This window comes from Corapipo altera, unplaced genomic scaffold (assembly GCF_003945725.1).
Source record: "Corapipo altera isolate COAL_440 unplaced genomic scaffold, ASM394572v1 48b, whole genome shotgun sequence".
Classification (NCBI taxonomy): domain Eukaryota; kingdom Metazoa; phylum Chordata; class Aves; order Passeriformes; family Pipridae; genus Corapipo; species Corapipo altera.
In genome coordinates this window covers 15,938,176-15,961,610 of record NW_020884884.1, presented here as the reverse complement: position 1 = coordinate 15,961,610, position 23,435 = coordinate 15,938,176, and the positions used below count along the sequence as shown (strand labels likewise).

The 23,435-nt window shown below is 36.2% G+C and overlaps 1 protein-coding gene across 6 annotated transcripts in view; it reads right to left on the bottom strand.

Moving 5' to 3' along the window:
* Positions 1-1,879: 1,879 nt before the first annotated feature.
* STRN (striatin) overlaps positions 1,880-23,435 on the bottom strand; it is a 67,054-nt gene continuing 45,498 nt past the window's right edge. For 3 of the 6 annotated variants that reach the window (XM_027641267.1, XM_027641265.1, XM_027641271.1), the window contains 11 exons: positions 23,204-23,290; positions 22,507-22,650; positions 19,424-19,560; positions 14,816-14,991; positions 13,791-13,838; positions 12,990-13,111; positions 11,955-12,122; positions 9,688-9,828; positions 7,302-7,409; positions 6,377-6,463; positions 1,880-6,291 (listed from right to left, as the gene is read on the bottom strand). In XM_027641267.1, the coding sequence (XP_027497068.1) occupies positions 6,122-6,291; positions 6,377-6,463; positions 7,302-7,409; positions 9,688-9,828; positions 11,955-12,122; positions 12,990-13,111; positions 13,791-13,838; positions 14,816-14,991; positions 19,424-19,560; positions 22,507-22,650; positions 23,204-23,290 (1,388 nt within the window). In that variant the 3' untranslated portion in view covers positions 1,880-6,121. The remainder of the gene's footprint in view (positions 6,292-6,376; positions 6,464-7,301; positions 7,410-9,687; positions 9,829-11,954; positions 12,123-12,989; positions 13,112-13,790; positions 13,839-14,815; positions 14,992-19,423; positions 19,561-22,506; positions 22,651-23,203; positions 23,291-23,435) is intronic. The other 3 variants (XM_027641266.1, XM_027641269.1, XM_027641270.1) reach the window with 2 other exon arrangements.

Here is a 23,435-nt window from a genome sequence, read left to right as displayed (position 1 = left end):
GACTTTTATGAAATCTACCCTGCAATAAGAGCTCACTGAGATTTTAAGATTCTCTGAAAATGTAACCTCAAAGGGGGATTTAAGTGGGAAGATAAAAAAAAGAGATCAAAAGGATAGATATCCTGCACAACAGGTGTGTTCATTAGCACAGGCAGAGACATTAGTTTAAAGGTCCTATTTCCAACCATCCTCCCTGCTGGGAAGAGTCCCACCAGCTAAACAAGATCACTTGCCTGAACAAGGACTATTTACACAAAAGTCATCCTAGTCCCTCCCTACCCCCTCTAGGAGTTTGTTCATTTGCTCTTTTACGATAAGGGTTGTTTCTTATATAAAAACCCTGATATAACTGGATGGATCAACACTGGTTTCCAACAGTTTCTTTGCCGCTCAGTAGAAACATGGCAGAGGTTTTGACTGGCAGTTTACAGGTGACTTGTTATAATGGTGTTCATCTCTAAGCCTAAAGAAACTGATGATGAAAGAGTCAAGTCGTAATTCTCTTCAACTAACACATTATCAGATTTAGATAAAATATTCTCAATGCCTTCACATCCTTATGGAAAAAAGGGCGCTTCCTGAAACATCTCAGTATTTTTTTCATGGAAATATTTTCTTCCTCTCTGTCACTCAATAGAAACAGCAACAGTGTGCATCCCTATGATGCTCCCAAACAGCAGATGCCCAAAAAAACTCATATTACCATGTCAAAGATTACAACATTACGCAAACCTATTTCCCACATTGAAGAGGTATTCTGACTTCTTCATTCCTAATAGTGTAGTCCAAACCAATTTCCACTAAACAGCCACAAATTTCAGCATATTTTTAAATGTTACATTATAACTATTTTTCACACTTATTTCCATGAATCTTATCAGCTCTCCCATTAGAAAATGGAGAGGCAATACCTGTTAAGTGAGTCACAAATTACCTGGAACCATTCACATCACACTTGTGTGACAAAGTACTTAAGGGATATTTTTTACAGCATGGGCTGTTTAATGTGAAGTGTGTCAAATAGATGGTACTGTATATAATATATATTAACTATGTAGGTTATACCTAAAGAAAAAAAACAAAACTGAGGAGCAAAGCTAAAATTCTACTCTGCAACCCAAACTTTGTGGCTTTGGTTCAATACTAAAGGACATGAGACAAAAACTTAGTCCTGTGTTCTGTTTTTAAATAAATGCTTATCCAATGCAAAAGAGTAGCCCCACTGTCTGAGGAGTTTATCTTCACATAAGAGGGTTCTCCAACATGAAGACTGTGTCAGCAGAAGAGTAAGTTCTGTTCTTAGATTTTAAGTAATAGCTATTACAAATCTCTTGCCATCTCATCCAAAATTTTGAAATTTGAAAAATCTTCGCCTTCTATTTTGACAAAACAGTGTGTAATTTGGAATCTGGATATATAGAGTAGATTTTATCCTTTATACAACCTGCAACTTTGGGAAAGCCTTCGTAAATTTGTTATTCTAAATTTTTAAGTTTTTCTTTGTGGCACCATCAGGCTAACCACTGCACTGCTCCTCAGCCAAATCCACCCACGATGACACCAGTCACATGAAGGGCACATCAGTTCCGGCCATTTAACCTACACTCTATCCCCTAGAGAGTTCAGCAAATGGTTTCCCTGCTTCCTACAGTCTCCTGTACAGACACAGGACAAGCACAAAGGCTGCATTTCCTTCCTTAATGCAATTCAGGTTTACGAGGTATTTCACACAGGTATCAAGTAGGCTTTTGGATACCTGGGACAGTCTGCAAACACACTGCTTAACCACAGCCTGTAAATGCTCCCAAATACACACCTTGAAAGGCATTTAAAAAACCCCGAACTTGCTTATCTGAAGGTTAAGCCCCCTTTTCAATTTTTTGTTTCGAGATAGACTAACACTTCTGCCCATCAAACACTGCTCAAATGACACATGAGTTTATGGAACTTGCTGTTCCCCAAAATTACATTGTTAAAACATAAGGAAGAAGGAATGGGGACACATCTGTGATACAACAAGTGTACTGAAAAGGTGGTGTAACTAAGCCCTTTGTCTCTCCCATATTTATTGAAAAGGACAAGTTTCTGGTTACTTTAAATTCACAACCGAAAAATGGTGTTGTATGACCTAATGACAAAGCTGTATGGTGAACACCACACACTTACTCAACCACATTGCGTATGGAACTGCTTTAACTTAACATTATTTGAAAATATACATCCTAAAAAAATAATCCATAGAATGTGGCATATAGTTATACAGGCTTCTTGCTAGAGAATAAATTTTATCAAAATAAAGACAAATGAGATTCCAAAATATTCATCAGGTGATTCTTTTAAAAGTAATAAAATCACTTATGTGGTATGTCAAAAGTTTTCTCTTTGAGGCACAAAAATAAATGCACACACCAGAACTTTGTAAGAGTGACACAATATATCTGGAGCTTCTTCCAGGCTACTCCAAATCATTCTGAGCAGGCATTTTGGTAACATGTGGAAGCAAACAGCACAGTGAAGTAAATTAAAAATAAGAGTATTTAAAACTAGCAGACCAACTTTCAACATACAGAAAAACTGAAAATTCTCCATTAAATCAGTTAGTAAAACCAAAATCAGTAGCACAGGCTAACATGCACAAAAAATTACATGAGTTAACCATTAAAAGAATTTAGCATGTAAATTAGATATGGGAAAAATAGCAATGGTAAAACACTATATACTGATGTTGCAGAAAAATAGTTTTTGCAAGAATAAGCCTTAGGTCCAGTTTTGTTTACACTTTCAATTAAAGTATGTACCACATTAATTAGTTACCAATTACATTGAACCAGGAAGGAGGGCACACAAAAGGGGAACAAATAAAAATAATTTAGTGCCCTCAGGGGTCAGAAGTTCAAAGCGTGTAAGACCCAAGATAATCATGAAACAGGAATTAAGTCTCTAGCTGCAAAAGGTTCATAACAATATATTGAAAGTGAAGAAGAAACTCGAAAAGCAGCAATGCTCAAAGTTATTTAAAGCAGTTGTGAGAAATAAAGAAATACGATTTGGGTTCGGGAGACAACAGAATTTTGGTCTTCCTACATAAAAGCATCACGTTACAGAGGATAAACCCTACCGAACAACAACCACACTTAAGAGATGACCTTCAGACTAAGTCCAACAAATCATGCATGTGGAATGGTAGTATGGACACCGAGATATGGAGAACTGAGCTAAAAGCTGAAAACAAGAAAAAGTTGTGTAAAAAAAGAAGACTAAAAAAGTAGCATGAAGAAAGCAGAAAGGAATGGAAATATACAGATAGAACCAGTGTGTGCATGCGGGTTCCAAATTACAAAGACCATGAGGAATATGCAAAATGGTACAAAAGAAGGCTTGGAATACTGGCACAAAATTACAAAAAAGAGCTATTAAACATCAAGTAAATTCTCCTGTCAGTGAGATGTAATCATTGAAATAATCTTCCAAAGGCAGCCTAATTGTTTAGAATATATATAAAATCTCACTGGCCAAGACAATATTAAAACTCACAAGTGTACAACCCTGCTTTTGCAAGCAGATGGACTAGATAACCTAAATAATTTTTTCAACCCTATCTCCTATGATGATGTTCAGAAGATCTGACAGGCTCATGCACAATACCCTGCAGTCCTACAAGTATGTGAGCAAGTTCAGTAAAAAGACATTGACATCAATTATGAAGACAAGCACAAAAATATATATACTCCACAACCTCTTTGTAAGGCTACATTTGTTTTGTTTTTGTTTTTTTTAAAGGCACCTCATCCTCTAGCTATTGCCAGCTTTTAAAAAAAATCACTTTTCAGTTTGAGCAAGAGCTCAATAGCGAGAAGGAAACATCTTTCAATTCACATTTGAACAGCCACGTCTTACATTCCAATTGTAATCAGAATGACAGTCTTTAAAAACAAGCATGCTGGCCTACTAGTTTTTATGTACAGCAATTTAAACAACTGTGACTACATATTGTACTGTGTAAGCAAAAGCACAACATTCATTTCATACTCACACCATTATCCTCTGTATACACAAACTCAAGAGAACTCTTAATACTAAAACATTAAAATGCACCCATGGAGTCTTCCCTTACTAGACACATTTAATACATGTTTACAATATATATACACATATATAATATACATAACTTTTAGAATTTTTCAAATAAATCTTTGCAATTTTCTCTTCAAAAAGAAATAAAATAATGACACTGAAAGAATATGAGTCAAGTACACAGAATTCTCACAAAGTTGAATGCTCAGTTTTGCAGCCAAGTTTCCCCCCTTCCATCATAACCAAAACATTTTATAAAAACTAAATAATCTGTATTATTATTGTAGTCATCTGTTTTATGGTAAAAGTTCTAATCTTATCTATGGAAATATATTGCATATCAATATCATTAAGTGAAATATCTGAATATTCTGAGCAATAAAAGGTATTCCAGGATATTTTAGCAGTACATATAATGTGTTGCAGGCTCAAACAGCACACAGGTCAACCTTTTACCTAAATAATATACTTGATTTAAACTCTTCAAATGTGGTCCCATCCCCTAATGCCATCTAAAAACAACACAGTCAAACCCTATTTTGATATCTTTCAATTACTTCTGTTTACAAAGTGTCAGTTTAAAGGTAAAGATTTATTTATCAGTTTCCAGTCTTAACCTCAGGCTGGTAGTTGCATTGGGTTCTTTCCTACTCACATCAGCATCAGAAATCATCTCCAGCAGAAATTCTGCTTTCCATTCCCATTAGAGGAAAAGTCCAACTTCACGCTTTATGAACAATAATAACTCTGATGATGACACATAATAGAAAAGAATCCACTCACCTTCCTCTAAGAAGGGATAAAAAGACTAAAAGATTGGATTAAAAGTTATTTGTCATTCGAGTCAACAGAGAAGCTCTGAATAGATAAACAAAGCACATGTGTTGAGTAGTTACAAGAAGCACTCATTCTTCAGGTAACCTAATCAATGGCACGATACATCCAGCAAAGCGGACAAGTTAGAACGTCCCACAAAAGGTGAAGCTGGGAAATACCTCTAGAAGTAGCAGAATCTCTCAAACTGATGGAGTTTTCTATAGTTCCCACCTATTCCACTAGCAGGACTCATACAAAGCATTAGGTATAAATTTAATCTTCAAAAAAAGTATTTCATGTTATCTTTTAATGCCCAGAATGATACCCTTTTTAGCAGAAACAGGAAGAGGAGATGAATGTTTGGTAACTAAATTGTATGACAGCTTCTTTGGAAAGCTTTAGGATAATTTCTTGTGCCAGATCTCCAAGAATAAACAGCATTGAATAAGTTAAGATCGCTACTACAGTATATACAGACTGCTTCAGTCTGTTGTTAATTGGGACTTAGAGTAAAGGCTCAGCTTCTAGCCATATGCTAATACAGTCTTTAAAAATTATATAAATTTTTTTGCAAACTAAATATTTACTGTATAACATAGAAGACATAACAGAAACTTTGCTGCATTTTAATTTATGTTAGTAATCTGCTTTCCTTTAATTGCATTTACCTTAGGCTAGCAACCAAATTAGGCTGAGATTAACAATCCTCTACTGCTCTCTGAACAAGATCTACTTTATTCATACCAAAGGGATGACAAAGTGCCTCTCACGTGATACAGTAATGAGCATGTGAACTGACTCTGAATCACTTTTTCCAGGTGATTTAACATTAAGATTCCTCAATGAGAAGCATCCTAGGAAGTTTCCCTCTTTTCCTACTCCCTGATGCAATAAGACCCCTTCTTTCCAGTACTCTCATTTTATTAATAGAGAATACGTAGACCTAGTTTCACCCAAGGCCTGCCTGGACGAAAATTCACACCCTCTAAAATAAAAGCATTTATTTTTTATTTTTTTTAACTATGTGAAACTGAGAGATTCCAAGCTCTCAGCACCAGCTGAGCTCACAGAAATCAGAGCAAACATCAATTTAGAAAACAGCACCCTGCAAAACTAAACACTTACAAACATTCTGAATTACAGGGCAGGATAAAACAACTCATGCCCTCCTCTTCTCTTTGTGCAGCTGGTTAAATATATACAAAGTTAAAGTTGAACAGGAAGCACTCTGTCATACAAACACTTTAGCCAGGGCATCAGCTCCTGCACTGGCAATATAACATTTGGAGGGGTGGAATGCCACATCATGAATTGACTCATCAAATTTTTTGCGATGAGCAGTAAATTCTTGGATGCAGGTCTTGCTTTCAAGATTCCACAAGCGAATGGAGCAGTCATGACCTAAAGAAAGGGGAAACAGTTTTCTTTACAATTCTCATGTCTGCCACCATTATGAGAAAAAGAAATGAAATCTGAATGTACTTACTGCCAGACATCAAATACAAGCCATTAGGATCAACAGCTAAACTTGTAACTGCATCTAAGTGAGCTACCATGGAGTGGATCAGTTTTCCTTTGAAAGAAAAGAGTTATTTATGTTATTTTCTGCAATTAACTTTGTTATTTGTATTCACTGCTTATGACCCTACCACAGCTGACACTATAAATAGAAAACCCATGACTGAATCATTAAAATTATACAAGAAGTCATTCTTTTAAATTTACAGTCTCCAGAGAGGCACAGTAGCAGTATCATCAACATTGTGAGACTTTTGTTTTATGTCTGCAAAGCCACCCTGGTGCTGCAACCACTGCATTTTAAATAACTGCCTCTTAACTGAATTGAGTTCTGAAGTAAGATCTAGAATGGGAAGGAAAGCAGGGGCTGAGTATACTAAAAGCAATGATACATAAGAATATGGCATGATTTTAGTCAACTCAGAGAGAATTATTGTTCTATTACAGTTTATTGCAATTACAGCAATGATTTCAGATTAAAAATAAGAAATCGGGGTCAAGTGCAGCAGAGGTCTAGAAAGCACTAGAGTGGCAGAGCTTCCTGTTCTCCAGATCAAAATAACACAGACAACCAATAGAAGAAACATAAACATAAGCCCATAAAGATTTTGAAAAAGCTTCCTTTTATGTTAAATATTTATAAATCCCATACATAAGGCATTTTATAAGAAGGGACAGAAAATTATGCAGGTTCCTTATCACTGTGCCAACAAAGTTTTAAGTGGGCTGGCAATCTTTGGGATCTACTGGTGACGAGAGATTTCCGTTTCAGAGGCTATCCAGTTCTTGACATCCCTCAGCATTCATCTGAATAATATTATTCTTAATGAAATTCTAGTTATGATTTACATTATACAATGGCTATACCTAAGACCTGCTGAAGAGAAGCATACCTGTATTGTTGTCGTAGAATTTGATGTGTCTGTCTTCGTGAGCAGTGATACTAATTGGAAGAGTTGGATGGCTGATGACTCTGTTTATCTGACAGGAGGAACTGATTGCTTAAAAAAACCAACACATATCATACATGTCAATTTCTAAATACTTTGAAAGATTGCTACTAAGAAATAAATATGTAATCCATTTTATTTGCAAAATAATTCTTACATTTATATACTGGAAACTCTCAGCTAGCATCTTATTTTATATGGTTTACTCTAAAATACTTTCCAAATTACACAGGCACAGAGTCATACATAAACCATATGTATGCCAAATAAGGTCCAACCTTTGGACATAGTTTTAGGTAGACACGTCAGGCAAAAATGTGAAACCAAAAACTGAGTGAAAACATCTTTTTTGCACTTCCCTACTGCCACATTCCTCCTCCTGCCAAGTAAAACTTTCTTCATAACATACAAACAGTACAGGCAGTTTATTTCAAGCAAATAAACCCCACCTATTATTATTTGATATATATGGATTAAAATTATGATTACTGGGAAAAAAAGGATGCTGGACTATTCATAGGAGAGTCATTTTCCTATTCTTCAATAATTTTGAAACAGCATGCATATATATATACACATACACAAACAAAAAAAAAAGTATAGAAGTTTTCTGATTAGAAATCTAGGCATTGTTGTGATGCACAGATTAGTGCAAAGGTGGTCTTAAGAGGCATAAATTATGACAAAACCAAAACCAGTCACTCCACAGTACATCAAAATACAGGTATTGTCTTTCATGTTGACTGTATTTAGTTAAACTGCTTCCAAAGAACACATTATTTAATCAAAATTCTTACTAAAATAAACAAAATAGAATACTACTATAGGATCACTTGCTATTAAAGTGGTAAAAACTTCAGTTTACATATTTCTATAAAAATCTGAACCATCAAGCCTTGTCAGCATCCATGGAACACTTAAAAATTATTAAAGTCTAAATTAAGCAAGAAAACCCCATTCATATGAATAAACCCCCTAAAATAACTGAAAGCACATGAATCTTCATCACAGGCAGCTATCCTCACAGTTTGACAATGACAAGCAAAGTGAGGCTTATACTGAACAGTGGAGTCCCTGCGTAGTGGTGGTAGGGCATTTCAGGTGACTCGTTTTCCTCTTGCCTAGTTCTTGTAGAAATAGTCATTTACTTCTTTAAAATACTTGTAAGCTTTATAGTACTATTACATAACTAAAGATACTAAATGGGGACTGCTGGCTGCCACATCACGGCCTTGTTTTCTTAAAGGAACATTACTGAATTACAGCAAGGAGGAGGTAAAAAAAAAATAGAAGGGGGAAGGAAGAGGGAAGCAGAAAGGTAACTACCACTGACTCAAGTTAACTAATTTAGGACTGTTTTTTCAGATAGGAACAAAGGTGTGAGTTAAAAGAAGAAATCCTGCACAGTAAGGAATATAATACAGAAGGGAGATGGCACTTTCCATTCCATCTGATAAAATGACAGGCATTTAACTAGTTTAAAACAGACAAGCAAAGCCAACAAGAAGGGCTTAGTCCTTTCAAAAAACCTAATTAACAGCAGAAGTCAGTGACATAAAACTAAGGAGCATGTGTGTGTGTGGGGAATATAAAAATTTAAAAAAAAAAATTATATTGTTATCAAGTTACCATTGTGGCTTGAATATTAAACCTTTGGTCTCTTTTCTAATGCCAGGGTAAAATAATTTACTTATAGAAGGCTCCTCACAGTATCCTCTACAACTTCTCATATTGGCCATTGTCATGATCCAAGGCATTATACATGACCTTGTCAATGAATACTCTTCCACTGGAGTTTTGCTTTTCTCCTGCAGTGAAAACTTCAACTACAGCCCAAGTCCAAATGAGGCAAGAGTGTAAGAAATCATTGAAAAGGGATACCTCTGAGGAAAAATAAAAAAGAATCCACACACACTCCTGAATTTTTGATAAACTCAACTTTAAGTTTTCCTGATATTACCTCTATTTTGCAATTTTGTACTGAAGAGGAAAAAGAAATCTTGAATCTGCAAAGACCACTGAGCTGTACTAGAGAAACCTGTGTTTTTCCTTGTTCTACTGTCTTTTGAAAAGCAATTCAGTGTCATCTTGTTTCTTCTACCTTATTTCAAAAGCACATGTACTCTTCTGCTACTGAAATATCCACAAGGTCTGTTATAGTAATAACAATTTACTATTACATCTCAAAACACAGCTTGTAACATAATTCATGTTATAATTTCTCATGACACTTGCCTGTTTGGAAACACCGAAAAGATTATCAACAGTATCAATCTTAAAGAAGCAATTTTTTTTTCCTTTGGTCAATTTGGTTTTTTTTGATACATACTTGTATCCACACTGGACTCCAGGGTAAGAATTCGTTGCCGTGTCTCCATGTTAAAAATGCTAGTGTGTCCACTGTTAAATGATGCTACCATGAGGCTTGGGTCACTGCTCACAAGATCTACTGAGGAAGGGATTCCCATTTCTAGAAAACAACGTAGTGATTTAGTTGGTATAAAGTAAACAAAAAAACCCCAAACAAAAAACCCCCAATCAGTAAGCACTTTAACATCTAAAGGACCATGATTATGAAAGGAAATATTGCATTTTAAAACATACATTATGCCAATCTAAACAGATTGCCCAGTATGATCACTATTTTAATCCTTTTTTTTTTTTTTTACGTGTATCAACAACATTCTTTACTAAGATCCTGTATCTGGAACTGCAGCTGGGTAGAAATCTACTTCGAAATTAAGAAAGTAAGAACTCCCTAGCCCCTTTTCCTTCCTTTAAGTGTAACAGCAATTCTCAAAAAACACAAAATGACTCTATTGCCTCAAGTAAAATGACATGAAATTGAAATGGTAAAACCACTGACATAACAGATGATTAACATTATTATTATTATTAACTTGGTTAAAATCAGAGCTTAAAAAAATCCACCAAAGTTCTCAAGGTGCAAATTTTATACCCTGACACTGCCATCATAGGAAGTTATATAAATACATTATAAATTCATATTTCAAAGCTTTGTCCATCCTGCTGATTGTGGTATTTATCTGACCTCCTTACACTGTAGCTATCTGAACACTACCGGACATAAGGTCAAATCAGCAAAGCTTGGGTATAGGATATATCCCTTGGGATTTTTCTCCTCAAATGTCCTGTTCATCACCTGCTATGTGAAAGAACAATCCTGGTAGCAAGAGATGTCAGGAGGAGGAAAAGATAAATAGTGAGACACTGAATTTTAAGCAAACTAATGTTATAGATTCAGATAACACAGGAATATCATCATGTCTCTCTAAACTCTCTAAAGATTCATGGGAGAAACATCTTTTTTGGACACAGGACCTCTGGAATATTTCTAAGGAATGGTGGTACTTATCTAGAGGTGCTCCAAAAAGAACAAAAAAAAGGACTGGAGTGAGAAGAAAACACATTGTTTCTGAAGTGACCTTTTCTACTGCTGTCATGCATGGTGATCTGCAGCTTCTTGGGAGGCCTACAATGGTTAATCTAAAGGACTTAAATGATGAATGCCAGATATTTTAGAGAGTTTGTTCAAGGTTATCAATAAGTCATATGAAAACTGGGTTTCAAAGGAGGATCTTTGAATTTCACAACTTTGGCAAGACTAGTCCTCCCTCCCCCTTAATTTAATAATTAAAACCAAAACAACTCCCAAAAATACCCAACAGTTACCAGGAAGTTTTCAAAGTAGGCAGATAGGCAATAAGCTGGTAATAAGCCAGTTATGTTTTTCGTAGAATCCTGCAGACCTTTGGAAACATATTTTTGCAAAAACTAAAATATATGAAATATTTTTTATTTTGCTCAGTATAGCATAACAAGTAATGGTATATTTGACCAGCTTTATACTATAACTTGATAAGTCTGTTGAGTTATGCTAAAGTTTATTTTGCCTCAAAGTCTTTATGAAGAGCCAAGGAACTTTCGCAGCTCATAGGCTGTTTTTAGGACAATCAACTCCAAGAGAACTTGGCAACATCAGTGGGCTCATTCTGGACCACTTAGACAGCAACTTCAAGAAATTAGACTCTAAATAGTGGGATTTTGATTTGTGCAAGACATTTCTGTAACTAAATCCAAAGATTAACATTATTTCAACTAGCAGTGTTTAGGATGAATAGGCTATCTATATATTCAGCTGGAATCTCTGTGCTAGAGGTACAAGGAACAATTCTGGAAGGTACAATGACACTGGCCTGAGACGAAGCAGTGGCTACTCCAAACTTCTATTAGAAGAAGAAAGGGCTTTTTATTCTGGAAAAACCAAAAGCACATGCCTAAAGGAAATTCAATTTGAATCTGAATTATGGAGTTGATACATTATACTCCTTGGTGCTAGTAACATCAGCAGATCATCTAAAGCAGTTGGCTTTTAGATGTATGTGACTGTCCCCCTGCACATAGGTATATATTCAGCTAGCATCAAAAAAGAAGGGTCCCAAAATTTACTCTTCCCATATCATTCATAAGTATATAAAATCCAGCAAAAAAAGCAAGAAGTATTTCTATTCAGTAACCAAAATTATGTCAGTCTGAACAGAGATGTTCATGAACTTCTAAGGCAATTTTCTATACCTTGATTATCATTAAATATATTGAGAGCTGGAGCAATTTCTGTAGCTTTCCATAAACGTATAGTGCCGTCTGCTGAACAGGACAGCAATCGCTGGTGCGCTCCACTGTAAACCAGACCCCACACTGCATCAGTATGGCCTACAAAAGCACCTCTTAGAACAGAAGGATCTGTGAACAAAACACAACAAAACACATTTCAAAACAAAATTTGAATTACATCAATAGCTGTATCTTGATCTGTGTTTATGCACCAACCTCACGGAGCTAATCCATAAAAAAAACCCCAAGCCAATCATGTCATACCAACATGGAAGTTTCAATTATTCTGGTATTAAGATGCTTGAATTTCATCAGCATACATGATATTCAGTTACCCAGTTTGCAACTAAAGGAACAAAACAACATTTCAGCAGAAGGGACATTACAGAAATGGGATAAACACACTTCAGTTTGTTTCACTTTCAAGCAGCCATTAATGGTACATCAGTCCCTTTTATGCAAAAGTCAGCTTTGAGGCCAACTGCTAAAGAAGCTAAAGAAGTGAAAAATAAACTTAAAATCCAGAAACAAGGCTGACATCCATTCAGATCTGGTAAATCGTACTGAACTGGGCCTTTTTACGTGTTTGTGGACAACATTAACAGCTTTGGTCTCAGACCATTAAATCTCTTTATCTAATTACACAGAAATTCGTCAAAGAAAAGAACACTAAAATATACATTTGCTGTACTTGCCAAATTATCAGGTTTAGTCCTGGACTTTTTGAATCTAGCTGTTTCTCAAAACTGTGATGAAATTAAGGCCTTTCTAAAGAAAATTTAGGACATTTAAAATTTAAGAAATTTTAAGACATTTTATTTTCTTATCAACGAGCATCAGCATTAAACCAAAAATTTACTTTAAGTAATTGAAGCTAACATTCAATTTGCTCCTTTAAATTTTCAAATAAGCATTATCTACAAAGTATCCTATTTTAACAAAAAACATTAATGTCACTAAACAATCATTTCACTGGTGTGTCTGACAGCAACATACCGTAAGAGTCATAGGGGTCAACGTTCGGGTTGGTTGTGTTCCAGCCATGGATAAGGCCATCTGTTCCCCCACTGTAACACTGTTCACCATTACTGCTCATCACCACACAGAGCACTGGTCCACTGGAAGAAACCCCCAAAGAAACATTTAATATTGACATTTTCATTATGTGAAATGCAATGCCAACAGAATCTTCAAATTTTCCTGCTAGATACAATTCACTTGCTGCACGCATTGCAACAAAAATTCCGCATAATGAAATCATAAGCTACAACACTTCCCACAAAAAAACCTCCACAATATTTGGTAACGTAACTACAATCAGAACAATATAATCATTAGGCACATGAGATGTGAGAAGTGTCCCACTTTCAAACTGTAGGGTTTTTTATTTTGCATAAGCAGTTTCTTTTCCCTTCGTAAAAGACCTAAGGCTCTTTCACGAAATAATTTCAGTAGATTTAAATTCACTGCATTCATTCTTCTTCAGCTTCCTTCTACATATGCACACATCTGACAAAAAGGCAAGAGCTGCAATAATGAACAGAACACTTAATCAAATTGGAACTGTATAATTTGTAGGTTTTTAATTTTAAAATTTTGGTCTACCCAGCTTCAGACATAAATAACTACGCAGAAAGGAGATGGACACATGCAGATATTTTAAATAAAATGGGAACTAAAGACATCACAACTAAAGAAATCAGTAGCTGATAAGGTGGAAATTACCTTTTAAAAAAATTCTGTTTCTGTTTAAAAAACATATCTTTCTCATGACAATATTTCCCAGGAAATACTTACTTATGTGCTCTGAAGGTGTATATTGGCTCTACATCAAGAGAAGCACTCCTAAATGAAGTACAAGGAAATGTTAACATGTATATGATCTTACACAATGCTTTACAAAAACGTGTTAAATTCTTAAAATCACTGTTATGTCTTTTGCAATGTTTCCCCCACAACTTTCAACACAATTTTTCACATGTCTAGGAACTATTCACAATCTTTCATTTGCAGGATTTGTTGTTTGGTTTGTTTTTTTTAGTTTAAAGACCTTCAAGGTAGTTCACAAACTCACAGATCAATCAAGCCAGTAGGTAGCTACACCAGTGGTGGGGAAGGAATGGAGAGACATCAGTATCACATGGAATATATCATTAAGTGCTCCAAACCCCTATTAGAGCAAAGGAGTTTTTGACTCCTTGTTTTTATGTCAAGGCTGTAGCAAAAAATTTGCTGCTCTGGACTTTATCAATCTGGTGCTTGTTACAGGCTGAGGGAAGACCCCATGTTATGCCCAGTCCTCCTCAAAGGTCTGATGTACTTCCTTACCATTACCATTATTAGCCCTGCTACCAAATTGCTCTCATTTCTGCAAATCCCCAGCAACTCACAAGAGACAGTGTACAAAGGCAACATCTCAAAGTTTAAAGCTGTACACATGTATATGCATGTATGTGTATACATACATATGCATATATATAAAAATGCATCTTGTACATTTATATCCACATGCAAGCACACTGACAGGCCGCATCCAAATATTTTCACTAGTAAATTAATTTGTCATGTTATCTGCAAGGAAAATATAAAAATGTGAATGGTTTTCCTTCTTACAAACAAAATACACTCAGGAACACACATGGATTTCTTCTGGCACTCTTCAGAAGTCTCCACACTACTCTATGAGCTTGTTTTCCTACTCTTAAAGTCAAGTAACACTTTCCATGAACTCCAAGGGCCATCCTGTGAAGTGGTATCTACAATTATCTCTTTTCTTCATATATTAAAACTGTTCTTGAAGCAAAGTAAAAAAAAAATCTTACTTTTTTGCTGGGGCTGTTTTTTGTAAATTCCACATTTTTAAAGTATGGTCCTCTGAAGCTGTTATTAAGACTGGTTCAACCGGATGAAAAGCGAGACCTCTTATTCCATCAAAGTGACTTCTTAATGTAAATTTGGGGTTCCAAGTCTTTCTCAATGCATCCTTATTGTTGGCTATCTAATAAAAAAAAAATGCCAAACTTGTAATTAATCTGGAAGCCACAACAAAAGGAAGACATTAGAAATTTAGTTTGGCATTTTCAGAAGATGTGAAATTACCTCTTCCGCTTTTCAAAACAACCTGCTCTTGAAAAACAGACCACTTAACACTAACCAGATAATTCAAAATGAGAATGAAGGTAGAAGTATTCCACACAATAAGTAATGTCCCGTCCACAGTCATATGTTCTATGAAAATCTGAAATACTCCCATGTCTGTAAAATTACACAATTTAAAAGCACTGATACTTAAATGAAATCAGCTAGGTATTGGAAATTTGATCTATACCTACTAGCTCATTCACTTTAACACTGGGCTTGACTTAACCAACCAGCAGTCCCTGAATATCCAAAATACAACTGACATGGCACCTCTGAAGTAAAGATCTGAGAGAAACAGAAGATTCTAGAAGCACAGAAAGGAACACAACCTAACTTACTCATCTAAGGCAACTCAAGCTCTGTAATAATGCAAGACAAGTAAAGGTTGCCAGAAAATGAAAAAAAAAAAAAAAGCAAAAAAGATTTGGCTACACACTAAGAATATAACTGGCAAGTGATAAGCTATCATGAATACAGACACAATTATTTGGCAATAAATGCATTTTAGAAGATCATAAAAGAAAGCCTTTTAAAAAAATAGCATTTACTCTAATATTGCTCCTCTGAACAAATGTTGACACAAAATGCTGAACAGACTTTTTCACTCTGTCAGTCAACAATGCCATAAGTTAAATTTACCTTTCCATAACCACTATGGTTATGGAAAACCAAGAAAACAAGCAATTGTACTGATGTTTTATTATCTTGAAATCTACAGATAATCCGAAATAATTTATATGATTAAGTGCAAAGAAGAGACAACTGTTTTGAGCTTCTCCAAGAATCTACATTTTATTCTAGGCAGTGGAGGGAGGAAGAGGAGGTTTAAGAACAGAAGTGCTTTTTCTTAGGTTTTGTTACATCTGGATTTAATAATAAAAATATGCATCAATTAAGAAGTTCTGTACATTTTAAACCAGGAGAAAGGAGCTGTAACAAATGCAGGCTTAGTCCTTCTTTTAGTATTTCTTAATAATTATATACTGTCTTGCTCGGGGAGACAAGTCAGTTTCTTTGCCAGTTTACTGAGCCAAGTTGGCTCAATGAGGGAACAGACAAATGCTCAAGCTGGTACAAGGATGGGGCAGGACTGCACAGTTAGCAGCTCTGGTAGGTTTTCTGGAGATTGGCCAAGAAAGCCTCAGCAGAAAGGGTACAAGATGTACAGAGTATTCACAGATATCTGGAGAGGAATTTGGTTGCCTCAACACAGGCACTCAACGCCAAACAGGTGACGGAGGGAACCCGCCTGCCCTCCAGCTGCCATGCCAGCAGCACAGGTCCTGCATCACACCTGCAAACGCCACAGAAGACACCTCAGATGGCCTAACAGTGAATTCCAGTTCTGGACGGGTAATAGTCTTCATTTGCTTCTCATTTATTCAAAGGTGCCCTTCCAAAGAAGTCCAAGATGATTAGCTTACAAATTGGGAAGTAGATGGAGGGATGCAGATGAGGGCAGTCCCAAGCCAGCAGACTAGCAGCAGAGGAAACAGATCCTAGCTCTGATGCACCACCTACCTCACTGCACCACGTCACTCTGCCCACCAGCCTCTCTCAAGCTGTGAGAGGTTGGGTTAGTAAACACAACAGCCAACCTCCTTCTATCTCTCCCCACTGAAATGCAACTGTGACAAGCAGTTTGGGGGAATGTTCAACCCCCAAATTAGCACCTGATCAGGATTTGCTACTAATAATAATATTTGCATCTACACAGACAAATCAAAAAGTCCAGAAACAGCAATGACATGCAAGTAGGATTCCAGACACTTCTTTCATTCAAAGTTGTAGGAAATCAAGCAAGAGACTACTGCAAAGTCCAAAACCTCTATTATAATCTTATGAAGCTGCTTAATCTGTCCAGAAGATTAGAAAAAAACCAAGAACAAACCAAAGTGAAAGGCTAATGCTAAGATAATAATGTGTAAAGCAAGGAAAAAGAAAAGATAAACTTGTGATTATCAGTTAGCAATCTGGAAAATATCACCTTGTTAGATATTCTAAAAATGTACTCATAGATGAAAAAATTTCTCTTTCAAGTAATAAATTCATAATATTCATTACCAAGTGAAAACCATTCTTTATTTACAGACAGTCAAAGCAATATGTAGAAACCGAAACCATGAAATGAGGTAGGCTAATGCTGCCATGTTTTAGAAAAAAAGAATCTAGTAAAAATGTCAGTGGGATGAAAGGGACTGAAAATGGGAAAGTGCCTGCAGCTCTTGAGAGCAAATATATTTAAAGACAGATGTACCTTGTCTTTCAATTTTATTCTCCATATGATTCAAAATTGACACTTAAAAATAATACACTAAATTTTCACTAATCCTTCGTGATTCACACTTGGCAGCTGGAAGAAGATATGAAATAGGCAAAACCAGAAACATTATCTGTAAGCTAAACTTCCAGTGAAACTTGAAATAGAAAAAACAGGCTTTCATTTTGCTTCAATGAAGTGCACAGTGACAATAGTGAGTAGCTTTGTAAATGCTGTGGGGTTTTTTTAATCATCAGCACTAAAAAAAGGTAAGAGTTCAGGTAAGTATAACTATGATTTCCTGATCATAGAACTCTATAAAGGCATTTAACAAACGAACAAACAGAAGTTAGTACTCTCAACCATGCAGGATAGGATAGGAGTGGCTAAAGAAATGCTGAATTCCATAAATGAAAGCTGTTAATTCAGGATACAGAGACATGAACAAACAAAACAGTTTATATGGACACTTGAACAGTGAAGTCAAGCAATGAAAGCATTACCATCTCATTCAGATGGTTTAGGTTTGTCATGTCCTCTGAATTTAAAAATTCAGCATCTAAGTTTTAGGTGTACCTGTAAAAGCAAATAATTTGTATACCATCTTAACCCTTTCTGAAGGCATAATTAGAGAAGACGAGCAAAACAATTAAGAACTGAGTCCAAATTAGGAGATAATGCTAAAATACTGAATTTTAGCAGAAATGTTCTGTATTATTGTAATCAAAATGATTCACAACACATCACATGCTCACAAACTTACTATAGTAGTAGAGCATATCTCTGCAATGGCACTCTCAAAATGTGTCTAAAATTTCATTAATTTTATAATTTATTGCTTTACAAGTACACACAAGGTTAGAACTTCAAAGTAAGGACCCGCAGGTTATTTCTGGAGTCTCAGACTTGACTTGTGATAGTAAAATCCCAGATGATGATTACTTAAGGGTCAGATTTACTGAAAGGTAGGATTCTTCACCAACACACAATACTGAAAATGATCTCTGAAATCCCTCAACCTTGACAGAGCTGGGCAGTGCAATAGCAGGATTGATCTGAAGCTGACAGATCACAAGGAGCACCTTAGTAAAGTAATAGCTGGAGTATCTTTTCCCAAGAAATCAGAAATACAGAAAAAAATTGTGTATGACTGAAAAGAAGCAATTTTAAGGAAAGCTTTTCATAAAAAGTGAAAGAAAAACAAGCTGTAGGCTACACATACAGTCACAGAAGTGCTGGCCACAAAACCCTCCTAAACAGTCTCTGGTCCAGTTTCCCATTTAAAATGAGACTACTGCCCACATAATGTAAACCACAGGGTTCCCCCAGCCAAGTCTTGAACATCTCCCAGGAGAGGGATTCCACTGTGTCTCTGGACCAGTTGTTTCACTATCACCTCCTACATAACACTTTCTCCCCCAGTGTCTTACCTGAACCTCCCAAGCCAGAATTTGCTATTGTTTCCTCTTCTTTTAATACCTGGCACTATGGAGAAGCTTGGCTCTGTCATCCTTATAAGCACTCTTCCAGTACCTGCAGAATGCTATTTGAGCACCCCTCAGCCTCCTAAGAGCTGAACAAGAGTAGCTCCTTTAACATCTACTCATCAGTCACATGCTACTGGACTCTCTACAATTTCTCTAAAACCCTCTTGAAGTGGAGGGGCCCAAAACTCCATGCAGACCATGCAGAAGGGACATAAACTTCCCTCAATCTACTGGCCATACAGCTCCTAATTTTGCTCAGTCACTGGGGTTACACACACCCACATGTATCACTATAAGTAATTACATTTATTTTCAACTACTCGCATGACATGGCAGGCAAATGAGAAGGAGAAGGGCTTGCAGAGAGCTTGAAGGCTGCTGTGTATGGGAAAAACAATTTTATCAAGTAAAAATTTGTGACAGCCTCTGGCAGCATAATTTCATCTGGAGAATGTTTTCTGCTGAGTCTACACACATGTAACTTGCATCCACCTTCAACAAAAAGACAGTAAGACCTTGAGTTACCAATAATAACCACTTACATCATAAGTCAGCGAATCTGCCTCATTTGCTACAGTAAGGCCTGCCAGTTCTCCAAGACCCAGCTCATTTTCAAGGGCTTCATCTGTTCCCATAATGAAAGATTTCCCTGAAGAAGGAGGGAATGTTAAAGCTTCCACTGCAAGAAACCAAAACAAAACAAAAAAAAATCTTGAAACTTGAGTTTATACAACATTGAATAACAAAAGTACATTTTCCACTTTCAAAATGCTAAACATCTTACAAGTAGTTGAGGGGGAAAAAGATATACAGAGATGCATAAAAAAAATCTGTTCTAAAAATAATCACTGTACTTACCAATAAACAGCATCCTCTGAACATACTTGCACTTGAGGTGTGCAATTAGCCACAGGTGGGAAGAGGACACTACCATTCGCCCATAAATAATGCACAAGTAACACAGAACAGCTCAGACCCTTCCCCAACTCTGCCACAGAATATGCAAATAGGTGCTGAAGAAGCAACAAAAATGCATATAAGAATAGCTGGTGGGAGCAGTTGGGCTCTTCCTTCCTAACATGGTATCCACACCTTCCTAACGTGGTATCCACACACATCCAAAAACACATCCACAATGAAGCTGTTTACATGCACTCCAATCGAGCAATACGACCAGAAGCTGACAATTCATTGCTACTTGTAAAATCAGTTTAATTACCAAACAGGCTGCTCAACACTGAATTCCATGTTTGTACTAGCAGTATCCAAACTTACTAGTTAACAGCTTCTATAGCATGCCTATAGGAGCTCCAGTCACTGTAACATGAACACATCCATAGGCAGATTGTCTAGAAACAGGAAGATCAAAGGCTAAGGAGTACAGCATACACACTTATTTCACATAAAGCTCTGCATCAAGTGGTACAACCCAAAAGCTTTACGAAGTTCCCTGTACAACAGCTCTCCAAGCCTATACAGCGCAAAAGGAGGACTGAATAGATGAAAATGCGTTATCTTCTGGATACAAGAAACTTCACTGATCTTTATACACCTTTTGTCTCAAATTACAAGGGTTTTTAAATAAATTATAATCTTTTCGCCTTTTAGCTCCATTGTAAATACAAGCCTTGGCAAATACTGTTGGAATCAGGGAGAGAGAGAAGGAAATGTCACCTCATTCTCAGCATCTGTTTAAGTCTAACAGCACCAATACTAAGTTAAAACCGAGAAAAATGCAGTTTACAATCAATAGCCTGATCTGTTCAGTCTGCTTCCCTCTTGTCCCAAAGGCATCAGGTTCAGATGTCATCCAATTCACCTTCAGTTCACCCAGCACAAAGTAAGTTAATCTTTCCATTCCACATTCACATCTCTATTGCATGTTCTGTTTGCTTTCCACTACTTTTTACAACCAAATAAAAGCCTTTCAAGCTCTACTGTTCGATCAGGTCTCTTAGTTATTACCTTTTAATCACAAACATCTCTTACCTTCTTCACCCTGAAGTCTACACTACCATTCTCTTCTTCTCTTTTGAATTTATGACAAAATATTCCACTCAATACACAATGCATGCAGGACATCAAATCTGAAAAGTTACTAGAATAAAAAAATTGTATGCCAAAAATATCATGGTGTCTCAGTTTTACAAAGGAATACACAGCTCATAGTTTGCAATACTGAACTCAGACTGATAAAAATCAGCTGTCCTCCTCTTTTTTTGTGAGAGTGCATTTGAATGTCTGAATTAAAAAACACATTATTGAAAGGACATGAAAATAGTGCTCTGCTAACATAGTTCTCACTACATGTGAGAAAAGTTGGAAATGAAACATTCAACAAAAAATTCCTCCACTTCCCCAAGCGTTGCTAAGTTACCCCCTTCTTTCATAAAGAAAATCACTGAGCATGAAGGAAACAGAACTACTGAGATCTTTGGTAACTATGCTGCATGCTGGGACTTTTTATGCATCTTAATTATAACTTGGCCGACCTACTATTTCACACTCACTGAAAGACTGCTAAGTGGAACTCATGTCTTGTTCATTTTTCAAAACACATATTTACTATTTAAATAGGGCACATGATATCATAGAATCATAAAATGGTTTGGGTTGGAAGGGACCTTAGAGGTCATCCAGTTCCAACCACTCACGTGTAGGGACACCTTCCACCAGACCACATTGCTCAAAGCCCCATCCAGCCTGGAACTGAACACTTCCAGAGATGAGGCATCCATAACTCTCTGGGTAATCTGTAAAGAATTTCTTCCTAATACCTAATCTAAACTTGCTCTCTTTCAATTTGAAGCCACTCCCCCTTGTTCTATCACTACATGCCCTTGTAAAAAGTCCCTCTCCAGATCTCTTGTAGGTTCCCTTTAGGCACTGGAAGGCTGCAATATGATCTTTGACAAATTAATAAAGCCTCATACACTATTATGTTATTATGCTTCATATTATAGCATTCAAATATTGAATCAAATAGATGGTTCAGCATTTTTCAGACATAATACTAGTGAAGATAAACACATGCTTCATTGCAAAGATGTGTGGCCTTCCATACAGAATTTTTTTTAATGTTTGGAATACATTATGGAAAGAAATACAGAGGCAAGCTCTAAGTTGTTCTGTATGATTCACTACATAATCACCACATGCATTTAAAAGCTGTGTTTACCTGCAGAGCCTCTATCCTACACTTAAAAAAAAAAAGAGTACATTTGTATGTATGTGTGTATACATACATACATAAATTTAAAATTATGTGCATGGGGAGAAAAAAAGATGATCTTATGTCCTCAGAATTAATGTTCCCCGATTGGCTACCAGGTTTGAGCACAAACAAAAGCAAGTGATTTAAGATCATCATATTACAAAGCCACCATGTGCCAAATTATGTTTTCTATCATGTTCAAACATGACTTGACCTTAGGTACGTGTCTTGACCTTACTAGTAGGGACCAGAAAGAAGGAATGGCAACGCCATGTATTGCACTTAGACAGAATCGGAATTTGCTGAATTGTAATTTGTAAAGTGCTCGGAAAGTCTTAGAGGATAATCTTTAAGAAGGAACTATAAACATCCATCCTTTACTAAGGTGTTATGCACATCTTTAATATTTACCTTCATCCGTCCTGTTTATCTCATGTTCAATGAGCCTTGAGCTACTGGGCCTAGAAGAAGGTGCAACAGATGGCTGTAACGAAGGGAGATCATCAACATCTCTCAAGTTTGCAAGCATATCTTGCAGCTTTGACCTGTTGGGCCCTAACCAGAAAAAAAACCAAAAAATTAAACGGTTTATGCATCGTACACGATGACACTACTTAGATATGCTACAGCAGCACATGCAACAATGGATCCTACCTCGCATTATGACATTACCACAGAAAAACTAATGAGCACCTATTTTCAGCAGTAACTAATCATCCAGCATGAAATGAATTTCTTGAAAAGAAAGCGATAGAAGCAACTGAGAATTCAGAACGCACAATTTTCCCCATATGTATAAACTCATACTGCTACTTTTACGGGATGCTGAAGAATGCCTCCAACTGAGTCATACTGATTATTAGAATATTTACTTTTCCAAAACAATAGCTGACATCTGTGAATATTTTAGAATTTGTGCATCAGGTACTTTGCGCAGCATATTGTTATGACAACATTATTATTTTAAATTTATTTGTGCAGTAGTGTAGTATTGTGAACTATATAATCCAAAAAGTTTTACTTATATTAAAATATAATGCAACTGGATTCACTGGCCTACTTCCTGAAGCTACATATGGTGAAGACCCATGCCCTTCTTGACACTTACCTGTGCTTTGCTCCATCATTTTCCCACATCCCTGTTTTGACTGTTTTATATAGGATTGAGGCTGAAACATATCTTCGGTAGTTTTTCCTGTTGTAAGTTTAATTAAGAATGGGAAAATGTCTTACCCATAGTCCATTATGTTTTTTCCTAGACCAGTAAATAATACAGCTATTTTTAAGCAGCTTTAATACAGTAGTGTACTCTAATATATGTATTTTCTCATAAAACGATT